This window comes from Larimichthys crocea, chromosome XV (genome assembly GCF_000972845.2).
Source record: "Larimichthys crocea isolate SSNF chromosome XV, L_crocea_2.0, whole genome shotgun sequence".
Taxonomy (NCBI): domain Eukaryota; kingdom Metazoa; phylum Chordata; class Actinopteri; family Sciaenidae; genus Larimichthys; species Larimichthys crocea.
Window position 1 is genome coordinate 17,488,526 of NC_040025.1, and position 25,232 is coordinate 17,513,757.

At 41.3% G+C, this 25,232-nt stretch overlaps 3 protein-coding genes across 5 annotated transcripts in view; 1 reads left to right on the forward strand and 2 right to left on the reverse strand.

Moving 5' to 3' along the window:
- Nucleotides 1–5,123, reverse strand: rbm15 (RNA binding motif protein 15). The gene has a single exon (XM_027288363.1). The coding sequence runs from the start codon at nt 4,664–4,666 to the stop codon at nt 2,117–2,119; it is 2,550 nt and encodes an 849-aa protein (XP_027144164.1). The 5' UTR covers nt 4,667–5,123; the 3' UTR covers nt 1–2,116.
- A 2,677-nt stretch (nt 5,124–7,800) lies between these two features.
- On the reverse strand, nt 7,801–18,716 carry alx3 (ALX homeobox 3). Of its 3 annotated transcripts, XM_010740656.3 has the most exons (7): nt 18,557–18,715; nt 17,360–17,700; nt 15,366–15,520; nt 13,128–13,443; nt 8,909–9,177; nt 8,654–8,776; nt 7,801–8,534 (listed from the first exon to the last, which is right to left on the reverse strand). In XM_010740656.3, exons 2-7 carry the CDS (start codon nt 17,364–17,366, stop codon nt 8,187–8,189), a joined length of 1,218 nt encoding a protein of 405 aa, XP_010738958.1. In that variant the 5' UTR covers nt 17,367–17,700; nt 18,557–18,715; the 3' UTR covers nt 7,801–8,186. The 3 variants fall into 3 exon arrangements, with proteins under 3 accessions (XP_010738958.1, XP_027144539.1, XP_027144540.1); XM_027288738.1 differs by lacking the exon at nt 17,360–17,700 and having other exon boundaries at nt 18,557–18,716; XM_027288739.1 differs by lacking the exons at nt 17,360–17,700; nt 18,557–18,715 and adding an exon at nt 16,566–16,582.
- Nucleotides 18,717–18,754: 38 nt separating this feature from the next.
- slc6a17 (solute carrier family 6 member 17) overlaps nt 18,755–25,232 on the forward strand; it is a 34,863-nt gene continuing 28,385 nt past the window's right edge. Inside the window, exons 1-3 of the mRNA XM_027288737.1 lie at nt 18,755–18,868; nt 19,208–19,336; nt 22,534–22,587. The gene's annotated coding sequence lies outside the window, so the exon portion shown is untranslated. The remainder of the gene's footprint in view (nt 18,869–19,207; nt 19,337–22,533; nt 22,588–25,232) is intronic.

Genomic DNA, 25,232 nt, shown 5'->3' on the forward strand with positions numbered 1-25,232 from the left:
TTTCCCTTCAAATGAACAATTTATTGATAATCGGTCACATTAGGTGCCCAAAAGCACTTGCAGGTATGTGAACAGCTTCGCATGGGCTCTACGGATTTTCCTTTTCCCATGACATCAAAGTGTACATTGCTCAATTTTCCACTTAAAACAGAAGTCATCACAGGTGCAGATGGGACACACAACTTAAAAGCTGCCTCATTAGTGAGGACTCACAAACACTAGAGGTTGCCTTCTCTGCAGAGGTTTTCAGCTCTGCGCTCGTCTCCTCAGGAGTCCAACGTTGAAGCGGGTGTGATGTTCACACACACACACATAACAATTTTCTGACATATTAAATGTTTTCAATACAAACCAAAGTCAGCAAATTATAATGCAGGGTGTGTTACTATTGCATGACAAACACACAATGTCAAAACAAAATAAGGTAAGTAGGCCTTGGGAACATGTTGTTGGCAGGCATGAGTAAAATATTGTCCAATTTAGACCACTAAAATTTAAATTCAAACATTAACTGCTGAAGTGTTTCTAAGACTTTTTAAATTACACAGACCCAACTTATTGAACAAATAGCAGGTTTTTGTTACTTTGTACCAACATTTTACTGATACTGAAGATTATTTTTCTGTGAATACCTACTGGCTTCAGCGTAATAAATGAAACAACACAAAACTCTCTAAGTTTTTACCCATTACTACTGTAGTTTTTTCACATTACACAACCATTTCTAAAAGGTAGGGATGCACAAAATAAAATATAAAGTAAAAAAAAATGTTAGTATTTGCTTGACTATGCTATGTGTATTGTGTTATGGGCTGTTCCCTGGGCAAAAAAAAAAAAAAATCTCACATCTGTTAGTATTCAGCATTCCACATAGAGTTGACATAACAACTTAGTTTTACCAGTGGACACACACACACACACACTGGGCTCATTGTCTATCTTGCAATTTTGTGTTCCAACACTGAGGAACACATTAATAAAAGATACACTCAAATCCAAACCATGAACCTGAACATAATTTGTCATTTTTCAAAACATAATTCACAACATAGGTAACTGAAATGTGTGACGTGTAAATAGAGATGTCCATAAAAATTTGAACAGATCGCATAAATCTGCTACAGCACACCACACTGCGCTCACCAAACTTTTTAAACTATCTTGTTGTCATCAGGGTGGCTACCTGAGGGAGGCAAGCCAAAAAAACAAAACAAAAAAAAAACACCACATCTGGTGTGAATGGAGTGTGGCATGCTGAAGAAGAGTTGTGCAACATATTTGACCTTCAAAATGCTACCAGGAATCTTTCTCCAGAGAGAGTAGCTTTGTAACAGTACCAAATAATTCCCTTTACTAAATACCATCAAAAATGTCATGCGCTCTTTGTCTCCATCCACCAAAAAATGATAATAGTAAAAATATTATTGCACTGTAATTATTTTTTTTTTGAAAAAGGATGTTTTCTGATTCCCCTCGTGTAAATACCTGTATCAGGGGTAGACACAATAACAACACCTATACAGTCTGAGGCAATACAGTATAATAGTACAGAAACAAAACTGACCTTTGTTACGCTTGTACGTTTTCCAGCTTTTGTTAACACTGTGTCAGAGAGATGTGGCTTCAACACTACAGTAGCTTGTGAGGCCATTGTTTTGGGTTTCATTGTAATAGTGGTGTTATTGTGTCCACTTATTGCATTTCTAAATTCGCTCGCTCTTTTCTTGTAGTGGAGTTTGGTAGCTAAGATTTTAAACCTGTAAATGAACCAAAACTTTGTTTTCTATATAACTTATCACTTCTTAAATTAAAATTTATTCAACAAATTCTCCTCGTGTTTTACTGTTTTACAGTATTCTGACTGAATTACTGCAGGTTTATGACCTTGAGAGCAATTCAAACACCCTTAATAATTTCAAAAACACACATCCTTTTAGTTTTGTAGGAGGGCACTGTTTGTACTTTTAGTGGATTACATGGCAACATACAAACACTCAAGAACCATACTAGTGTACCCCATAATGCAGAACACACAGCATGCAATAGTTACTGACATACAGCAGATTTTTTTTTTTTTTTTTTACACCACTTGAACTTAGTGTGTTCTGATTTTTTTTCAAGATGCTCCACGAACCACAATCATGACCAGATAGTCCTCTTCACTTTTAGCCAGAGCTTTAGCAGAGGAATCCAGGAACTGCTGGGAGAAATCACAGGGAGGGAAAGCATGAAGAACCCCTGTGTTGTCTTTATCTCTGCCCCCGCCCACAGGCAGGCTGATGACTCCAGCTGCTTGTTTTTGGTTGAGGTAGGACACCAGGTTGCGAAGCGGGCGCTGAGTTGATGCTGCAGGGTCGGATGATGATGTATCCTCTGTGGTCCCAGGAACTGCCAGCAGGATGGCGTAGCCACCAGGACCCGCCACCTTGATGCGCCGGGACACCTCATCAAGCTTGGGCTGGTCCAGACGGAGACGCTGGGTGATCTTTAGCTCGCTCACCTGCCTCCCTGTTGTGCCATCAACTAGCAGGTCGCTGGCTACTTTGTGATCGCCCTCGAGGAGGTGCATGTTAGCTGGGAAGTTGCTGTTCTTGAGCAACAGCATGCCCTGCCAGGCCAAACCGAGTTTGGTGCCATCTGGTTTGGGTGGCTGGCCTCCCTTGGTACTGCTCTCAGAACGTTCTCTTTTGGCTGGCCCCTTACCACCATCGCCTGTTTTGCGCTTACGTTCTCCAACAGCTGAAACGCTGCTGCTTGAAGGTCCCTTGTCAGAGAGACTCTGGCTTTTGAGTCTCCTTTCAGCCCCACCTCTTTCCAGGCTGCTGTGATGTTCTCGTGCCGGGGAGGGTCTCTCGCCCCGCAGAGGGCGCTCTGAGTCACTGAATCGCCCTCCATCCCTGCTGCTACCCCCAGGACTACCATCTGGAGAAGCACGCCTACGCCTTACTGTCCTCTCAGTGCTGTCGGGGGAGTGGTCTAGATGGCGTCCGTCCTCCATTACACGTCGCTTGCGTGCGGGCTCTCGTCCCTGCAGCTCTCGTTCCAAAGACCAGGGCTCCCGTGCTCGCCGTTCACGTTCCAAGTGCTCCAGAGGCTCAAAAGGTGAGGCACGTACTCGATCGCGAATAGCCGGGTTGGGCCACTCGGTTCCAGGAAAGAGCTCTCTCTCCCTAAAGTGAAGTGGCGGAGGAGTCCGTTCCCTGACCCTCAGAGGTTCAGGAGTGGCACGGTGGACAAACGACTCAGCCACCATGTCAAACGGTGGTATTGGGAGAGGCTGCAGGAACTGCTGCTGGTAACGATGCTCAGTGTCAGCAAAGTCAACTCTAAGTCTCCTCTCTGGACCTCCCAGCGGGAAGCCCCTCATGTTCGTGCATGCTGCTTGTGCAGCGTCCAAACTTTCATACTGAATGTAGGCCCAAGTGTCCCCCTTTCTGTAGTCAATGGTCCTTATAGTGCCAAAACGATCAAACTCTCTTGCAAGAGCAGCTAAAGGAACCCAAGGTCCAAGTCCACCCACCCATAGGCGTGTGGTGGGAGTTGCTTTCCCATAACCTATCTTTATGGGGTTGCGGCCCACTACTTTGCCAGACATACTAAGCTTGGCACGGTGAGCCATGTCGAGGTTCTCAAATTTCAGAAATCCATATGTGCTGATTTGTCCCCGTGTGGGTCTCTTAATGTCCACCTCTGTTATGACCCCAAACCTGTCAAAAGCTCTCCTCAGGTCAGCTTCTGTAACAGTTATGTCCAGATTGCCTAAAAACAATGTTCTGTTGGCTCTTTGGTCATCTTCTGGAGATATAAAATCCTCCTCACGGAAAGCTGCTCGCTCTGCAATGAAAGCTGGACGTGCCCTGGCTTCAAACAGGGCAAACTCTCTGTCCCGCTCCAGTTCTCTGGGTAGAGGGGGCGGCGGGGGAGGGGGAAGCCGACCCAAGGCCAGCTGCTGGAGCCGGTAGTCTCTATACCCGAGCCCGGTGGGCGACAGGGGTCTAGGCAAGTGTCTATGGCTTTGAGCTGCGCCGTACAAGTCTCTCTCCACGGGGGAGCGGCTTCTCCTCCTGTTGATGTAAACTGCCTCGATCTTCAGCGGCCGGTTGTGCAGCACCAGCCTCCCCCGGGCGTGCTTCGCGGCTCGGGCGTCCTCCGGCTTTCTGAAATTCACAAACGCTATCCGCTCGTCGTTGCTGCGGCTTATCTTAACACTCACGTCTCCAAATTTCTTAAATTCGTGAAAGAGTCCGTCCTCTATGTCTTCGTCGCTCAGCTGGGTGCCGAGGTCGCTTATTTTGAGGGTTTTGTACTCACTCTCGGCGCCGGGCGGCTGAACCCGCTGATCCCCTCGTGAGTTGGTCCTCGCTGAGGCTAAATCCAGCGTCAGGCTCAGGTTGTGGTTTTTACCGACGGAGCTAGCGGCAGCAGACAAACTGTGATTATTCCCAGCTCTGTTATGTCCGTCGAAATCTCTGTCTCTTTTTTCACCTAGCAGACTCCTTCTCGTCGAGCCTCCGTCGCCTTTGGTCGAGCTATTTCCATTATTACTCCCACTGGACACGGAGAGAGCCCCCATTTTCTTGCTGGTCGGGTGGCATCCTCCCCTGTCTCGAATATCATCCAAGGCCCGGGAGCGTTTTTTAATAGGCGACCGCTCTTTACCTTTCATTTCAGTCCACACGGAGCCGACCCTCGGGACGCCTGGGCTTGTTTTTTTAGCGCTGTTTCTGCAGCTGAGTGCAGAATTTTACTGAAATGAAAAACGGATTTATTCACTGACCCTGCGGCAAAACAACAACAGTCGCCATTTTGTAAAGATTAGCGCGACTTCCCGCCCCTTCGCTCTGATTGGTTGAAAAAGTGGGTGGAAAACGCTACAGCGCCTGTCAATCATCATCTGCTGGGACCTTTACACGAAAATGTTTTTTTTTTACATTTTAGGACAGTTCTTGTCATTGTTGTGAGCATAACAAAGCGCTATTTATCTAGATATTTACAATTTACCATCATTGTGTGAGTCAAATGACTCACTTATTATGGACAGCACACATTTATATTGTGGTTTTATCTTTGTCTATACTATATGTACTACTACCTACATTAGGACCAGCACCTCGTTGAAGCCCCCTGTAATTTCGTTGTGCTTACAGTATGTCTGTTGTACAATAACAATAAACGCTTTCTATTTTATTCTACTTTTGTGACAATAAAATTCCTCCACAAAGGAGTCAAAGGAGGGGAAAAAGTAAATCTTCTAGGTAGGGGTAAAAAACTTTTTCTTTTTTCTTTTTTTTTTTAACACGTCGACCTAAAACCACAAGATGGCAGTATTTGAACAGCAGCTCAAAGATTACAGTAGCCCATAAACCCCCCTTAACTAATCCTTAAAAAAGACCCTGGATAAACACATGGTCTTTTCTCTGTGGGCATGTGGACACAGCAAGGACACAGTAGCCAAGTCATAATTGCAGGACTTTTGTGGAGATGAAAAATTCAGTAACTAATAAGCCCAGTTAACTGTAGGTCCTTTGGATGGATTGTAGGCCATGTCATTAGTGCCTTTTAATAGCTTACTTCTGAACACATTCATTACTTTTTGGAGGTACACATTAAAACAAGTGAGTTATTTTCTCTCTATTTGAAGTCAAACATTTGCTAGAGTCATGCTTAAATAAAATAACACTGAATTATCTGTTTCTATCAGCCTGGAAAAAAATGTTGTGCATGTAAATAGTTGACTCATGGTGGTATGTATTAATCTGAATCTCTTATTTTCCTACAGACGATGACCTGCTAAATTAAGTTCTACTGATAAATGTCTGGATGAGGCCAACACAGACTGTGTTGAACGTGCTTCACTGTGCTGTTTAACTGTGTTACAGAGTGGGCCATACCACATTGTTTAGCTTAGTGGGACATAATGTTGTTCCACTACTTCAAATGTAAGGATCTGTTGTGTCACAATAGCTGCTTTTGAAGGCCAAATAAATCTTGTTGAGATCAAAGCTCAGAACAGTGGCCAAGAGGCAGCTGTACAGATTTTAATGAGCATTAAATCATATTTTCTGTCCATTAATGAGGCTCAGGGTATAGTAATTTTCAGACTCTAGTGACAGTCTTCACCCAGTGACCCTGACACACACACACACAGTGATGCTTAGTTAATAACTGACCCCAACTTTGTGCAGTCTTAACTCAAGAGTTTTCATTTTGTTTCTGACAAATCATAACAGCCTTTGTAGCCTGATATATTGAGCTGATACAGATCAAAGCTTATGCCACATAACTGTAACTTAAAACAGCCTATTGTAAGGTGGAATAAACCATATACTGCATTTATAATATTGTGAGTTAGTCTATTACAGCTGTCCTGACAATGTTTAAGAGTTAACATATCAAATTCACTAAGCCACCAAGTTTCCCTGTTTACGGACAGATACATTTGATTAACCTGCTTCCTACCTTAAAAATAAATATTAAAATTGAGCACCGATCCACCATCTGCTATTTCTTCAGCTTTCCTAAAGATGGCCATCGTCTCAATCCCTTATCTTTACTGACAGGTCTTCTTATCTTCTCCACTTAATCTGGGATTTAATCAGGGGGGCTATGTAACTGCAGTAAGGGCTGCCGTCTCCCAGGGCCTGGCTGGAATTTGAAGCTGTGGGTGTGGAAAGTGTTTCTGATGGGTTTGTGCATTCTTTTATTGGAACCACATGTTAGTGGCTCACACAAAACCCCGGCACAGACTAAGGGAATGGCAGATAATCTGCTCCAGCATGGCTGTCATGGTGAAGCAAGCAAAGTGAAAGGAGAGCCAATATATTCCGCCGTAAGCCATGTACACTCCTGGGGAGTAAGTGGAGCTTGGAAAGGCTTTGTCCACCAGTGGAACCTTTTTTTTTTCTCTATTCAAGTTGCATTTTCAATCTCACACAGATTGAAATGTTTGCACATCTGACATGAATATGTTGGTATTTAGTAATCCTTACCAGATGGGATGGTACCATGCTATTCAGTGTTTCCTTGACAATAAAGTAAATTGTTTGGGGTAAAGCACAACAAGGAGATTTCCTGAAAACAATTATTAGGAATGCATTCAGAATACATGTGAGACTAAGAATGCCACAGCTACATGTTTATGACATATTCTTCTTAAAGAAGATAATACATGAACACATACGTACTTATAAATAAAAGCAGAAAGCAGATGAAATGGCTTTAGTGAATAATATTACCAAACAAACACGCTCTGGGCCATGGTAACCCCAGTTTCTTCGATTAAACTATAACTCATTACTCAGTTGGTCGGGTTTACCACTGATGCCAGATGTGAATGAGAAATGCCTGCCCCAATGCGAAGCCAGCCGTCCGTGGGAGGCTCTCTACTTTATCATCAATAGTGAAGTGTGGTCGCTCAGTTAGCTCTTCATTAATGAACCTGCCACTCGCTCCTGATACATGAGGAGCCACCTGAAGGCCTCTTGAAGTGAGGCCAAGTAGGCTGCACATGTACAGTCTGTGTACTCTGTACACTTCACGAATACAAAGAAGCTCACTTCCCACACAGCAGAAATCTTTGTGTTTATGGCAACCGCAGCCTGTGAAGCATTTTTGTCTCACAACCACATTCCCAGTTAAATTTGTGACACAGACTTTTGGTTAACTCTCTTGGTTATCGTTTTTTTAAAAGAGCCATTGCCAGCCTAAAATAATACCGGCGAAGATTCTTTTTCTTCTAGTTTTTCGATTTTCTCCCAAAAATAGTTTCCTGCTGAATAAGACAGATGCTTTAGATGGAGGCCTTTATTACTGGTCACACTATAAAGCACAACAGACAAAAAAAACAAAAACAATGATTAATATGATAATTACAATTTTTACATGCTTAAATAATTTTTTTCTCTTTGGTTTCAGCATTTTGATATCAAACTAAAACTGAAAACGATAAAGTTCCTATTAATACGCTGGGTTTTCGTGCAAGGGGCTCAAGTTGCCCTCAATGTTCATGTATTCCTATTTCAAGATCTTCTGAATTGTGAAAAGTCTCCAAGTCGGCTTATATAAATGTTAGGAGGAAATATCCGAGTCATATGCTGAGGTGGGTGTGTACACCGGGCACTGTCAGGTCAGCAATGTAATATGCTTTGGCTCAGTCAGTGCATAATGGGGAGTTGGCACTGTTGTGGTCATGTAGGCCAGGAGAGGATGCTGCCTGGCTCTTTGGCTTTCATTCGCAGCGCCACAAGACCCGTTGGCTTGTATTCAGTCTCAGGCCCCTCGATGGAAGGGGACCCAAGGCCTCCTGGGAAGCTGTGGAGCGAGTAGAGGCCATTAATGCCCGGATGGTGAGACGGGTGGTGATGATGGGGATGGCCGGGGGATGGTGGCATGCCCATGAAACCCTGTAGATTGCTGTGGGGGTGAGGGTATGGACTCATGCAGGATGAGGGGATGGAGTCAGCTCCTAGGACACAGCCCGAACCTGAACCACCACCTCCTCCTGAAGCTGCCCCCGGCCACAGGTTGCCCTGCATCTGGAGACATTTCGGATGGAACACATTTGGAATTTTAAGGAATGAACATGGAAATACTTCATACTTTGAACACTGAATCAAGATACAATATCACCAAAGGTCAGATTAAGATGGCTCACCTGGTATGTGTCATGGCGAGGGAGAAGAGAAATATCATATGTAGCAAAGTGGTTGCGGACCTCCTGGATCTTCCCATAGCGTTCCCGTTTCCTCCACTTGGCCCTACGATTCTGGAACCAAACCTTAGAAAAATATAGTACAAGAGGAAAGTCTCAGAAGACAACAGGTCTCATTCAGGTCAGAAACTTTTTTTTTTTTGCGTATATATGAAATTGAAAAAGTGTAAAATATGAGATAGTTGAACGAAAACACACCTGAACCCGAGCCTCAGTGAGCTCGGTCCTCAGGGCTAACTGCTCCCGAGCGTACACATCAGGGTAGTGTGTCTTCTGAAACACTTTCTCCAGCTCCTCCAGCTGAAAGGTGCTGAAGGTGGTGCGATTGCGCCGCTTCTTGTTCTTGCCTGACAGGTCAATGGAGTCAGCAATAGAGTCCCCATGCAAACCTGGCTCTTTCAGCTTGCCACAACAGTCCGTGCCGATACCAGGATAGCCCATGGTTTTTGGAGCTCCTTTCTCTCTGACTGAGGCATGGAGGGCACACAGAAAAAGGTTGACAGTTGTAGATATATTAAATAAATTCAAATGAAAATTCTAGCCTTTTTTATTGTCAATTCATCAGCATTCAGTTTATTTTTTGATGGGTTACACAGCTGTTAGATTGTCTTTTTCATAGTGTTGATTTTATTTAAGGATTTTGCAATCATAAAGTACGATTTTAAGAACTGTGTCTGTTTCAAATATTTTGTGTTATGTGTTTATCTTTTCTGTCTGGATTCCACTGTTGTTGCTGCCAGCCACCCTTAAGAACATCTTAATAAAATTTTGATCTAATCTTAGTGAAGCTTTCATGGTCAAAGGTCACATAATATAAATATATATATATTTTTGTGTATGACGATCGATGACAAGAAACACCACGGACAAATCTGCAGCCTTTTCAGAGGAATCATAGCCAACTTATCTTTTGAAATGGTGAGGAAATCGTTAATTTTAGCATAGAGAAACACACAACTTTTGTACATAAAAGGTCAGCAACAGCACACTTTGACCTTGATATGGTTCTGGCACAGTGGTCAGATTTTAAGAACAACTCATTAAGATTCTACACACAAAATTTAAATTAAACAGGATATCACATTAAACATTTTGTTTGTGAGGTATCACTGAAAACTATTAATCTATTGCTTATTTTTTTCATGCTTCTTAATTTGATTTGCAAAGTGCTATAAGAGGCTGAACCGTGAGACGCCTGAGAAAAGCAACACGCAACACTAATGCAGACAAAATGTTTTTAATTTGATTATCTCAGACAACCCATGTTTAGGCAGTGAACTCTCTGTGCTTTGGCTTGAATTAAACCCACGAGGCAATAAATGAAAAACAAAATTTGATTTGGTTCATTTGAAAATATAGAAAAGGAATGTTTAGGGTCACGTTTCAAACAGACATACCACTTTATTTTATGGGACTCAATTTGATATCCATGTCAAAATATTCACATTAAGTAAGAAAACTAAGCTACAGCACTGAATTCTATGACAAATTGATGTCCAAGAAAGCACATGATGGTTTGAATTAATAATATACATTCTGTCCTTTACATTGAGCCACAAGCGGAAATCTGAAAGCATTATTTCCTTTCCTGTCAACAGACCATGGAAAGGGCTGTTCCCTCCTGCAGTGTTTGGATGTTGTTGTCCATGTTCATTATGTTTAACCCTGAACTCCAAAACAAAACTCAGTCTCCATCTATCTGCAGGAACTTACACACTGGGGGCGACTAAGACACTACTTTGCTATTCTCCTAATTCAATATGGGGCCCAACAGAAAGCACTTTTCATTGCAGCATTAATAGCCTCGTGTCCATTAGATCCCACCTCACATCGCAGTTCGTGCTGAAATATGGTAAGATTGCAAACTGGGGTCAGCAGGACATTGTATAGCTTTTACCCTGTCAAACACCCATATCCGCTCTGCCACTCCACTCCAGTGTAACTGGAGAGCTATGCGAAATACAGGAAAAGGCAAATAGGGGATAAATTCAAAATGTGTAGGTAGTATCATGCTGTGAGGTTGGATATCAGTTCCAATATGCTGAAAGAGTCGTGGTAGAAATTTAAGCTGCTTCTTCGCCTGGCTCTTGCTCTGTACATGAAGGTTTTCAATTTGTGCAAAACGGTACTTCCGTATTTAAAGCGTGTGTTTTATCCTGTGTCCTTGATGGATATAGAATATTCACTGGTTTTAAATCTGCTATAGTTATTCCAGTAGATGAATCAGAAAAATTTAGATAACTAAAATAAAGTAATCTCGGCCTCTAATAGCAAGGTCGGAACTTTATGCTGCTGAGTTAACAAAAGGATTTAAATAGTGACCGGGTATTTCATTTTATTTTTATGTAGAAATAAGATGTGTGTCGCATATTTCTATACAAAACATGAATAACGTCAGAAATATATTGCCTGTGGATACATTTTGTTGGAGATATATTGTGACGAATATGCCGCACATATATAGACAAAAAAATAATCTCCCAGTGGGATTATCATACAGAAAACAGAAAATAGAATTTAGCAATATAGCAAATATGTAATGTGTTAAATCTCCTCAATAAGTAAATGGAAAAGAAGCATTTTTTCACATTCTGATGCCTTTTAATTTGTAAAATTAGTGAGAAATCTTTTGGCAATTTTTGTTGAAAAACTACAAGTTTGCGTGACAAAATTCATGCAATTTGTTGTGAAACCAAATTTATAAAAATCAACTCACCCAATTATTAAAATTTTCTAAATCTGTATAAAAACTGCATAAATGTATTACAAAACAAACATAATTTTGCAATAGCTGCAACCCTGTACATGCATGAATCCATGCAGTAATGCTTTCACACACACACACAACCTCACGAACAGTTGACCTCCATGGCAAATTTCAGACTCCTGGGGCGAAAACTGTGGCCGCCAAAGGGTGGTGAAATTTTTGCGGACCAAGTGACCAACCATCAGAGCTATGGAGCCGCTGGTCACAGCTAAAAACAATACTGGAAACTAAATTAAAAGTACAAAGTGTGTGAAAATTATCAAAGGGTTTTAAATGTGTTGGCCTGTCCCACCATCACTGAACTTTCCTCCCACTGTAGACATAACAGGAAGATGTGTCTGTCTTTGAAGGTGTAATGAAGCCAAACTCAAAAAAACACAAATATAGAGTAGCATGCGCAGACACACACACACACACACACACACACATGGTATCCATTCTGCACATGGATACATGCAAACGCACTATTCACTCACAATGATAAAACTAGTAATTTACAAAATAAATGAAACAAATTTTCAACAATTGTAAGTGCACAAGCGTATGTGTGTGTGTGTGAGCGCAAAAGAGGAATAAGGAAACATTCATCATGCCCTCCTTCGCTTATTTAAACAGAATTTAAAAGAAAAGTAATAAAAGTCCAACTTCAGCCAGGAGAGCTGATATCATTGTCATAACTAATTGTAAAAAAAAAAAAAAAAGTCAGCTGTCTTTGGCAGTCACATGAATCAAACTGTTGTATATTATTCTGGACACAGATATCACAAAGACCTTATCGGCGCTCATATCCTCTGTTGCTTTGCAGAATCATCAACACCAATAAATAAAGTGAAAGACAACATCATTTCTTCAGGCTTCGGTTCAACATATACAGCCGTTACTTTTCTTCCCCAAATGGACATTTGTAGGCTGAAATGTCTGACAGCGTTTGAGCACCCGCCCGCTTGCAAAGTTCAAAATAAATTAAGATTGTGGAATTTTCAGTCAAAACAAAACTTTCATATAACGAAAAATAATTAATTGAATTGAGAGTCTAAGGGCTAATACAGAGAAATATTAATTAGCCTAGAGAGCTCATGACTGACTAAGCAGCTCAATGACACACCCAACTTACTGCCAGTCTGACCTTTAACCTTCACTTTACATCAAGGACTGTCAAGTGAAAGAAAACTCGCTGCCATTTTTATCAAGGCATTGCTTTCATTTGCATAGCCTGAAGAAAAAAGGAAAATCAAGTAACACTTCTCTCTGTAGATATTAGATGAACTGTCACATTTAGAGAGTCACAAAGTGCATCGTGATTCATTCAAATATTATTCTCATATTTTATTCCTATGTTTATTTTTTTAAGTTGCTTTACCTGTGTAGGAGGGCCATTGTTTTATTTATGAAATATTAAAATTAGGAGAAAATCTAAAAGGGTCATGTAAGCGTTGTTTTCAACACTGGAGAAATGTAATACTTTTATTTTTTATTCCTCTTAATTATAAATGTCAATCAACTGTGCTTTGTCACCATACTAAGACAGCGCACACAAATATAAAAACAAGCAAATAGGTGATCGTTTTTTTACTTGTTGCTCTCATAATTTTACTTATTGGTCACTTGCTCATTTTTCATTCCTTTTCTTTTAACTTTTCTCTAACTTACCTTCGGAGTTGTTCTCATAAAATGCCGGCTTGCCGCTAATCGCTGACTCCTTTTGATCCTGGTTTATACTGTCCAAGAACTTGCTGTGTTTGGACGGTGAGCCGGGCGGGTTCGCCGAGGCAGCCCCGTGCGTAAAGTCCGCCGCAGCATCACCAAACCTCCCCATGGCGGCGGCGTACAGATCCCCGCGCAGGCTGAGACGATGAGGAAGAGGAGGAGGAAGGTGCGAGGGTTTCTGCAGCTCATCGCAGGGGAGAAAGGAGCCGGAGCCGCCGTGCTCCAGTCTCGGAGAGTTTTCCGGAGTTCTTCTGCTGGTCTGCGAAGAGAAAGGCAAACAACTCTCCGTGTCCATCTTACGGGTCCAGCAGGCAGCAGAGACAACAGCGACTGGGCGCTGATAGTGTGGGCGCCGGAGTGAGAGATTTTTTTTCTCTTCTGTGTCTCATGTCAAGTGGGTGGGATTTAACAGATCAGAAACAAAGACCCGTGAAACCGGGATTGGACTGTGTGTGTGTGTGTGTATGAGAGAGAGAGAGACAGAGAGAGAGAGAGAGAGAGAGAGAGAGAGGCTATGTGTTGTGTGCGTGTGTGTGTGTGTGTGTGTGTGTGTGGTGGGGTGTCTGTTACAGCATCCAGCAGTCTGATATAATCCGCCAAAAATTCAATCACGTGTGGTTTTCTGTCCCTTCAATTAACCATTTAATTCCTATTTCATATATTGTTATGGGTCTAATCACCAAATGAAGCAGGACAGGAGAAACAGACACGGACACGGACACACACACACACACACAACTGTTTACGCGCAGAAAACTGGCAGAATAAAAACACACTTTTTCACCGAAGGCCATCGTGACAGCGTGTATCATTTCTTTTTCTTTTTTCATTAGATTGTGTTTCATTTTACTCTGGTTTACTCTGCTAGGACGCCGGGCATAACGCGCGGGCCTGAATCTTTTATTTTCATATAGGGTGTCAGACTTTCTTATTTTAATCTAAACATTTCTGCACGCACAATAACGTGTTCAACGTGTCAAATATCTAACATATTTGTTTTTCCCCCATTAGATTCCGATGCTTTATTCCCCTGCCACTAAATAGCCTGTGTCCTTCTGCCGTTAAACCAGAGATGCCACTGATATCCTCCATGTCACAGAACATTTACTGTTGTGTGACACAAATCTCTGACCATTAAAAGGCCCGATGTCAAAGAAAAAGAAAAGAAAACGACTAATGAAATTACAGAGCATGTGGAAATAAATTCAAGAGGCTGCCGAGGTCAAACAAAATTACATTACAATTACATTAGACCCAAATTTGAACGCAAACATAATCATTAAATATGCTGATTAATGTAAAGTAAATATAAAAAACTTTATTCAGATCATTCGTTTAACTGTCGACTCACTGCACTAGTTTTTGTTCCCCGGCTTTGTTTTTGGACTGATTCAGCCCAAAAAACATTTTCGTTGAAAATGCGTCGGCGTTAAATAAAAAAAGATATAAACATATATAAAGTATATAAAAAAATATTTAGACCGTATTTAATTTACATTTATTTAAGACAAAGATATACAGCTAACTTGATCATTTGTGTATTTTGGGGGGCTTCTGTATAAATAATATTAATGCTTAACTCTGAACTGCAGCACAAAACGTCCATCAGCTTATTATTTTAAACAATTATTCTATCATCCGACGCAACATCCCAGAAAAACAATTATAGGCCGACATAATTCTCAAACCGATTAAATACAAAAGACTATGTTTCCGATGCGTCTGCCGGACATAATTTAGCTCGCCGTTTCCTTGTCGCTCTAAACTATGGTGCTGATTTCCATGTGGTTGTACTGAATAATACTGAATGCCTATTAGAAATGATGGAAACAGCAAAACAATAGTTATGAAGGTCATAACATTTCTTTCCTTGCAGTGAAATACAGTTTTAATTAATGGAATATAAAGCTTAAATCTTTGTGGGATTTTTTTCACTTGAGTTCACTTGACAACTGTTTTCATAAGAGCCAATAGAAGAATAACAATATCTCAAATAAAAGCAGAAAAATATGCTTTGTGCATGGCACAGAGCACACAATGTGTTATTCATTTTTTTTTACCATGCAGCACGAAACTGACTGAACATCCTCAGAGTTCGACTCAGCAGTACGATAAAAGGCTTTTGATACTGACATGTTATCTCCGATCTAGACAAACCTCATCTAAACACAGTGCACTTACCAGGTTCAGACATGGTACCATTGGTTTTGGGGACATCTCACCATCTCTCTGGATACCTGAGGCCGCCCGCTGCTCAGCTGATGGACAAGTGTGTAAACATGAGGTCCATTTGGGCTGAGAGGCCTCATAAGCCCCATTTGATTCCATTTTGAGCTCTGAAATATCAAAGTGTTTCACAGTGCGCATTACAGATCCAAATGTATGGAGTTGTGAATGATGGCTCCAAGTGAGCACAGATTTTTTTGTTTGAATCATTATTTGTACAAAGTCCAACTTACATCAGAACTGCAATGACAAATAGAGAAAGGCTGCAAAAACTAGCAACTGTACTTGTCGAAAAATTGACATTAATGAACCGAAAGGAAAACATTTTTATATCCTAATGATAATCTTATTCATACTGCAATGTGCTTATAAACTACATTCCTCACTTTACCAAGAGGCTCATAAAAGTGTAGTCATGAACAAAATGAAAATTCCAGTCTTCATCTGGACACAAATTGCAAAGACATGGCTGCTTGCATGAAAAGGAAGAGTTCCTTAGATATATAAGGCCTAATGACATTTATGAGTAACATGACATAAATTAACATGTTTGGGTCAGTGGAGCAAAGACCGTGCTGTCATGTTAATCACAACCACAGTGCCACCTTTTACCCTCTCACACTCTTGAGTGTAGTCATCCCCGTAAACTTCAGCCTAGGTGTAGTTGCCAGCATTTATCAAACTGTCTGGTTGACCGCCATTAAAACCTCATAATTCTATTAGAGGGGAATATACATTTTAAGATGTACACACAGGGGGACACGGATATGTTTCTCAAATCTCGTGACAAGCATGTCCTCTGTAGCCTGAGGCAGCAAAGCACTCTTCAATACACGAACCCAGCTGAGTAAATGCATTCCAGAAATGTGGGCAAGAGGAAGAACGTCTGCGCTATGATCTCAGAGCCGCCGCAGGTAAAAGTGTTTATATGAATACTGCATCTAGAAAGTATAAGATGTAGAGGATTATGGGTATGTTATTTGCTGAGGAATCAAATGTGTATGTCTGTGTGCTGTAGGGGGGGGGGGGGGGCATGCACCGAAAACTCCAACTTTAAGAGTAAAATAGACATTGACATCTCTGCCACATCAAACAAAACAGTGCAGTGTCTTTTGTAAAATAAGCACATTATATGAAATTAAAACTAAATCCTACCTCAGGCAGAGAAGTGTGTATTTTATCTTCACCGACTCGCGGGGAAAGGAGCGGTGGTTAAAAGCAGGGAAATGGCAGAAAATAGCAACAACCCGCTGTCCATACCATGACAAGCTTCACTCTCTACTCCCCGTGGTCCTAAACCCTTGTCCCCCAAGCCTGTCCTGGGCATGACCCTGCACAGGAAATCATTTCAGCCTGTTGGGAGTCCCAGGTCTCCCCCCGCTGCCTCCCGGCTCTGGGCACAGACAGCGTGGATAAAGGTGACCCTGCACTCTAACCGCGCACCCTGCGGCCCTCGGGGCTAGAGAGCCACTTCCACCCTCCCTCCACTACATCCTCTCGACTGTCAGTCTGCAGGGCTTTGTCACACCCTGTTACACCTTACATCCTCTCTCTTTCACATACAACTTAATGGTACTGACACAGTCACAGCCTAAATAAAATTAACAAAGTAATCGGGCACAACACAAAATCTAACTTTTCAAAGTTTATAGAATAATTTAGTGACGTTATAATAGTGGATCATGTCTGTCATCTGTGCAGAGAGTAAACAAAGGTCTGACCTTTTTCAGCGACAATCGCCCAACAGCATGTAGATGGAGAACTTACTAAGATCGACCTGCCAGATGAATACGGACAGCCAGCGAGAATGAAGTACAAGTCTGTACTTCATACAAGCTGGCTTGTCTTTGTCTGGCTATCACCGCCCGGGGCCTTTCCTCTCACGTACAGGGTGGCGATTCAACCTGAGGTTTGCATTAGAATAGGAGAAGGATAGCTAATTTAATTACCCGCCATGAATGCACAGAGATGATCCCATATGCAGAGCCAGGGCTCCTCTCAGAGGCCTCCCTCACATCCTCCAATATGTCCAGAAGCTGCAGAGCCAGCTGAGGACGTGATTGACAGCTGCCGACCCAGGGGTCAGCCGGCTGGAGAGGTGCATTCTGGGAAGCACAAAACTGGTCCGTTGTAGTAAAGGGGGTTGAGGTTTTGAAGGGAAATGGGAAGTGGGGTTGCTGTCCTCTGTCTGACCTCGTACGAGGCGTCATGGAGCACACTGGAGCCCAGTGAGTGTTAGCAGCAAGTCAGGATCCACAGCCACAACATACAAGAAGAGCTGGGTACATATCTGTCAGAAGAAAAGACCAAGGCTTCTTTTAATGGATGGTAGATGGTATTGTTTTGCTTGGGATTTTACTGTATAAAAATATTATTTTCCACACTGCCCTGACAGAGCATAAAACATTGAAGAGGATGAGGTTTTCCATTCATTTCACAGCTGGAAAGATCGTGACATATCAAGCTACTCAATTAACCCCCTGGTGTACTTCAAACAAAAGGACTTTGATGTTTGACAGTGTAGACAGGCTAACAATGACAAGTCCTGCACCCTTTGTTAATTTAAATTTGGACACAATTCGTCTATGGCTGATTTATCATAAAAGAGATTTTCTACTGCAACGCATGCTGTGTGCTGCTTTCTTACTGTAGTTTTAGAAAATTGGGAGCACACCAAGACAGGGCTACCACAAAGGCTGACAAGGCCCACAGAAGATAACCCTACAGTGTATGAAAATTGCCAGTTGACTCAGATTGTTTTTGTTTGTTTTTTCACTGTGCACATTTACTTACTTTCTCAGAGTAAATATGAATGTTTTATGAGACGCAGGAAACAAAAAAATACAATGGCTAGCTAGCTGCGCTACAACACTACACTGGCTGGGGTTGTCATAGTAACAAGGTAAAGGACCCACACAGGTGCTAGCTTACTCTTTGACATTTTGGCGGTTTAATATGAGCACTTAACCTCTTTTATATTGGTTACAAAGAGCTGAAAGAGGAGGCACAGTAGAGAGAAATGCTGTCTGTCTGTATGTGTGTGTGTGTGTGTGGGAACACCGGGTTATAAAAGCTAACTCTGTCGTGATAAATGCCTCTCTACTCCGACTGGCCCTTAATGAAGGACAGACTCGGTCCTTACTCACAATCTCCAGGAATCCGTAAACATGCACCTTAGCAAAAACCATCTGGGTGTATCACAAGCCTAGGCCCCGATACACAGACACACGCCAGAGCTAAAAATAAATATAAACATGTTTTAAAGCGGACGGGGAGCCGTTGACGAAGAGACCCTGACGCATGCGTAGACAACAGCTGCAATTTCCGTTAAAACAAAGTTAGCTCGTAGCGTTTGTTAACCGTTAGCACCTGTGGCTAAGTATCGAAATTATTTTTATAGCCTATTATATTATAGCCTATCAAAATCCCTCGTTTATATCCTTCTTCTCATCTCTGAGGTAACCCAAGTCAAATATAAGCTAGCTAGTAATCATCCTCCTTATGACGCAGGTTAAATTAAGCATTAATCATCAGATTGGAGATGGTCAATAAAGGCTATTTCCTTTTAGTTTAAAGTATATATTCTATAGCTCACACCCTCGTCTGTCTGTTTGACCATTACAGGCCAAGCTTAAGATAGAGGTTATGAATTAGCCTATTTTTGACTGATTTCCGCCCAAATATTAAGGAGAAAGTGGGCTAATGTCCTTACGAATAGTTGGATCACTTTAAGCTATAATCGTATTGATGCTATTTTTTGTTTTTTGCCCGTGACCCGGGGTCTCGGATTGAATTAGTTGGTGGTCGAGCAAGCGATAAGCAGCACGGACTGGAGATCATGGGGTTTTCATTATCCAGAGGCACAAAGAGGACAGACAGGGGATTTTTTCAGGCCCTTCAGTCCCGCAGCCACTGCGGGGTTTCCGGTGAGTGGATTAAGAGTGTCCGTGGTACCTGATGTTCACCTGTCAGTCAAAACAGTGCACACTTGATCTGTGAAAATCATTTAATTACAAATCAATAAAAAAAGATAAATAAATAAATCACGGCAGGCTATAATGATACTAAATAACATTAATGTATTGTAGTTTTTAACCAATTTAGGCAACGACTAAACCTAAAATCCTACCTAATGTGTGCCATTATAGTGAAAATACAGGGTAAATTAACCAAGGAAGAACATACTAATAAACGAATGTTTTATTGTGAATAAAGCTCAGTTGATCTTTTCTTATCTATTGATTTGATTTAATAATGCCTTAATCAGCACTATTTCTCTTTTTTATAGTTTCAATCTCAGCCAAATAAAAGCAGAATATTGGGCGGAAATATGTTTTTCAGGTGTGTAAACTCCCCTTTTTTCTGGGATTATTTTCCGGAGGTAAATTAAGATCGTTTTTAACATGTGACTAAAGGAAACGAGCTTCTTTTTTCTGATGATCGCAGGAAATCCACATATCATCTCACAGTTTTCTGCCAAAATAGGCCATATTTCCAATGCGAACTAATGAATTAGAGCACCAAAACGAATAAAGGATAGACAATAAATTTAGCAGGAGCTATTTTTTTTTTTTACCAATGCATCAGCTGCACTGTAAATTTCACAGCGAAAAAAAAATGTATTGTTGGGTAATTATTTCAGGACGAAGAACTGAGAGGAGATATTAGAAATTCAGTAAGATAAATCAAAATTACCTTGGCTAAATAAATAGGAACATATAGCTAGACGAATTACAAAATAAGTGAAATTATTATGATGATCTGTGTTCACAAAAAGCTTGAAGCCGTTACAGCCTAGTCTATAAAATATAATAGCCTACTCCCAGTTTAGAAATGTAGGGAAATAACATATTTTTACTCTCGCTTCTATATTTTACGGTATATTACAGACCAGGCATCGACAACTTTTCTTGAAAATAGAAACAACTGTTTAACTAAATATAAGCTGACCATAGCTATAAAACAACAAACATGATATTTGACCATGGAGACGTAATTTTCTGAAAGCACACTTGACTTTAGTTGAGATATTGGTGATCAAGTGTCTTCTTCTCATTAAAGCTTTTACGTTTGTGTGTGTGTGACAGTCTGTACTGTATGGTTGCTCTGGCATTGTGACAGACAGACATACTGACAGACAGACACTCACAGGTCTGTAATCCTGAGGCTCCAGACAGGACCTGCGGCTTTGGCAGCGGCCTCCGTCTCCAGCGCATCAAATGAGAAAACTCCTGACGCACAGGAGGTCTCCGGTAGCCGACCAGCTTTCTCACATTTTTTGGTGAAGAAACCTGTCAGCTATATTCTGGATAAATACTTAGAAAAGTCCGCCGAAGAACAACACGTTTTTTTTTGTTCGTGTATAGCGCCTCACAATAAATCAGCCAATTTTTTGCGAGTTCAGCTGAGGGAAAGGATGACAGTTGCAAAAAATTATAACCAATTTAATGTGCTCATATTTCTCTGTTGCTATCAGTAGTGTCAGAGGGATTTGTTGGACTATGTTATTTAATAGGTTGTACAAATGAGTCAAGGTGTGAAATCTCCTCAAGCTTCTCCTCTGTAGTGGATTTTCCAGACGTACAAGCGCAATCATTGACGCAATACAACGTGAAATAACAGATAGATAGATAGATAGATAGATAGATAGATAGATAGATAGATAGATAGATAGATAGATAGATAGATAGATAGGTGCTCATGTGATTATATTTCATACATTTAGACTCTTACAGAATATGTCAGAGAAATATTTTTTAGTTGTATGTGACAGCGTCAAAAATTTCCTGAACAATAAAAGTTTGGTAAGTAGTCTGCATTTAGAAATATTCCTGTAGTCCACGAGAAACAGGAACAAAAAGTTCAACACGCTGAAGGAAATCAGTTTTTCATTGTCCTTTTTCATGTATTCTTTTATTCATTTGAACAATATAAACTCACAGTGTTTACAGTTTTTTTTAATACTCAAAAAATGTGTCTGAAAATGTACATTAACATCAGCAGTACTGTCAAGATGAGTTATAACAGCCACCATGTCTATTTGATTTAGTTCCTTTAAACATTTTTCTTTTATTCTCAGTGTAGGAAGTGCAGATCAACTCAATCTTAAAGTATTTGTGAAAATATAGGAGTGAGTCTCATATAAGAGGATCACTTCTTATATCTGCTGAATGCCAAACCCCCTGGTGCAGTGCAGCTCTTTGTTCCTGTCCAATCAGATACAGCTGTACAAGCCAAACTCCACAGGGATAGCTGGGGTCATCCTCTCAGCGGATGCTTGGGCCCATCCTGCTACTGGTGCCCCGAGGGCCTGGGCACAGAGCGCGACCCCCCAAACAGATACTGTCCATAATGCCCTCCTTCACCCTCAGCTCACTGAAGCTAGCATGGTGGCTGGTGTTTTGTCTCCACTCTGACTCATCTTTGGCTTTCAACTGTATTTTTATCAAATAGAACTTAGCTACAGTTATGCCAGTATATGCAAAAACATTTAAGCACATACAACTCAATCTGCACACTCAGAAGGTATTCCTTTATTTCTTGTGTGTGCATGATTATAAAAGCAACAGAGAACATCTCAATCAACACACTAAATGTTCAGCTCTTAAGTGTATAATCCATGTGAATGACTTCATGCTGTGGGGAATGGCCCTGTTATTATCAGAGGATCTCAGGCAAAAAGAGGTCTGTAAATTAAAGGAACTCCTGACACATCTGAATGAGGCTATCACAACTCTGCTGGGGAAGAACAGACCAGCATAGCAAATTAGACTGAGTAGAGTTCCACCAAGAAAGGACATGTGAGATTTCAGGCTGTTTATAAAGAGAAAAAGCAAATGACCTTGGGGGCTGAAGTGGCTGGATAGAAAATAAACTGTTTGGAATTACTCTGCACATTGAGGAATAGAAAGCAGCTGCAAAAATCTGAACTTACTCAGTTGATTTCTCTACGATTTGGAAAAGCTTTCAGCAGGCACATCACACTAACCTCTAGGCTCAGAGAGCAAAAGCACGCGTTGTAATGTTTTCAACATGTCTCCGCTTTTTTAAAAGAAATAAATTGCACTGCGGGAGATTCAAGTAAAACTGAAACTAACTTCTTTTTTTTTGCGTTGACTTGCAGGGAGGCAGCCATGCAGCAGTCGAAAGAGCTGATGCACAACTGAGATCATTTAAGGTATGTGACAATTGATCAGTGAAGTTAGGGGCTTTAGGTAATGACAATGAAAGCTGCAGTGGGAGAGTGGGGCTTGAGCGCTCCAGTAAACGACACACTGGAGACCCCGTCTGCACCAAGTTTCAGAAAATCTAATTTATGGCCACTTCGCAGCAGCTGGATTTGCACTTCCGACCAGGGGATACCATTACCAAACACCATGGAGAAGGTTGATGGATAGTTGGGACACTCGCTCTTGCTCTCTTGCCTCTTTGCGACACACAAATATACTGTATATTTATAGAGGCTGGCGCACAAACATGCATATGCTCACATAGCAGACAAATTGCATACTAGAGCAAAATACAGTATATGACACTACAACTAACTGTGTGCAACTTTACATAGGAATAATGACATGAAGATTTGTATTTACCTTGATCTAGATGGCCTTGTTTTTAATTTCCTTAATGTATGTGTAACTAACTTAAGTCAATTGACTGTATATGGGTGGCATTGAAAGGGGAATAGCATTCTTTTTAAGTATTTGTATGTCATGGCTCACAGGGTATTTTGAAACTGAATAACCAAGTAACTTGCAAAGCCAGGGAACTAAAACATTAATCTGTAATACCACTTAGATCCACAGTCTGGAGCTACTTCACTGACCATAAATTGCAGACTGACTTTGAGGTTGGTAATGAACCAGAAAATACATCTATTTGATCAAAAATCCACCGACCTTTCTGTCTTTTCCTGTTCATTCTTCGTGGTGCTGAGATGTGAGATCACAGATAATGGGCAAAGATACTGCTGTTTTTGTCTCTTTGTGTCCGTGGGAAACAATAGTAAGTGTCACCCCCCGAACAGACTGAATTTGTCCAGGGACATAGGAAAATCATTTCTGACATTCTGAAATTCAGCGGTGTATCTCAGTAAGGATTTTAAGCCCTGCCATGGAAAGTCTAGTCAGCTGCAACCACGATGCGTTCCCCAAGAGCCACAATTCGCTGACTTGGCGAGGGAGTGTAATCTTACAACAACCTAAATGGGGGGAAAAAAAGCCAAAGCCTAGCACTTACACTAGATCTGCCTCTGCCAGATAGTGTACTATCTTTCTCAATCATAAGCTTTAGCACTCTCACTTACTAACTTCTCATCCAGTGTGCCTAAGATTACAAAAACGTTTGGTAATCAGATAGCCAGGACTAAGACAAGACAGTTGACATTCCCCGGCCTCAGATTTCAAATGTTTTTGCAACAACTTTATTTGAATTCCCGCCAACACAAAACCAACAAAGCAATGGTTAGTTGTTGATCTAAATCATTGTCGATGGATAAATCATCAATTTCATGGATGCTCATTTCTTCAGAGACACTCTTTGTGCATGATGCATGCATGATTTGTTGGTGTTAGTGTGGGAAAAAACCCCAGCTACACCACATTATTTGTCAAAAAGTGGGATAGTGGAAGTGACCACTGCCCTTGGTTTGGAGACCTGACAGTGAACTCTGAAAGGCCAGCCACCTCCCAGACAGCTTTCCCTCCAGCCTAGTCTCCATTATCCAGCCATAGCCTGGGGACCAATCACCCCGGCTGCCCTCCCTGTCTCTCTCTTTCCCTTTCTCCTTCTCTTTCACTATCTGTGTCTGTTACTCTCTCTCTCTGCCTTCCTCTTTCTCTCGTTTTCTCTCTCCAGGCTCTCTTTACCCAGTGCTTTCAAGAGCTCCCTGTGTCACCAGACTGATTAAAACAAACACTGACCCTATTTTGGTATCTAATCCAATTGTGCTCTTTTTCTTCTCACCGACCCTGGAGCACGCAGAGTATTAGGTATCCTGGGAGCCACAGGGCCCCCCCTCTGTGACTGATCTTAGATTTCAAACACTCAGGAACATCACATATGGTGGACAGAGAGTAAATAAAGCCTTATTAAACTCCTTTTTAGCAGTCATGCGTAAACAGGATTTAGTATACATCATGATTATGAGCCTTATATTCCCATGGTAAGAATGATGAACAAAATCATGCATGTGTCTGAGCACGCCCTCATGTCACGCATGCATGTTAGTTGTATTTTATAAGAGGATGAAAGTGCGGGTTTCAGAAAGCTAACCCTGCTTTTGAGGGTGCTGACTGGGGGGTTATTGAGAGAAGACTGCTGTTTATTGTTTTATTAACAAGGGCATGTTGGCCTCATCAGGTCAGGGCTTTACCTTTGACCCCAAGGAAAAATACTAAAGAGCAGCGGCCTTTGTGTATCAACCAGGCAACTGTGCTTATTGAAGTCTGTTTGTCCATGTGTTGTGTGTCTACACTTTTTACAAAAAAAAGCTATTAATTTTTATTGCCTCACTAAGACTTGCAGCAAAGTTTAACTTGTTTTGTGCAGTTTATTGCTGTTTTATTAGGATGCTAAAATATATCTCCTGCACACACAAGTAAGATGCTATCTATAGTTACAGCCAGAAACCAGTGTTTGTTTTGTTTGGCCCACTAACTTCCCAGTTGTAGATATCAGTGATATCAGATGTCATTGTCTATGCCCATTCAGTCTAGTTGCTGTGTAATGAGACACAAAATGTCTCCATACAGTCAAGAGGAGCTTTAAATTAAGATTCAGGATGTATTGTGTGTATGGAGATGAAGACACCTCTTCCCACCG

Coding starts and splice junctions, on each gene's coding strand:
- alx3 (XM_010740656.3), bottom strand. Junction 13,444..15,365: donor TGGTACCATGTCTGAACCTG/GTAAGTGCACTG, acceptor TTCTCTTCGCAG/ACCAGCAGAAGAACTCCGGA. Junction 8,535..8,653: donor CTCGCCATGACACATACCAG/GTGAGCCATCTT, acceptor AAATGTCTCCAG/ATGCAGGGCAACCTGTGGCC.
- rbm15 (XM_027288363.1), bottom strand. CDS start 4,666: ATGAAAGGTAAAGAGCGGTCGCCTATTAAAAAACGCTCCCGGGCCTTG.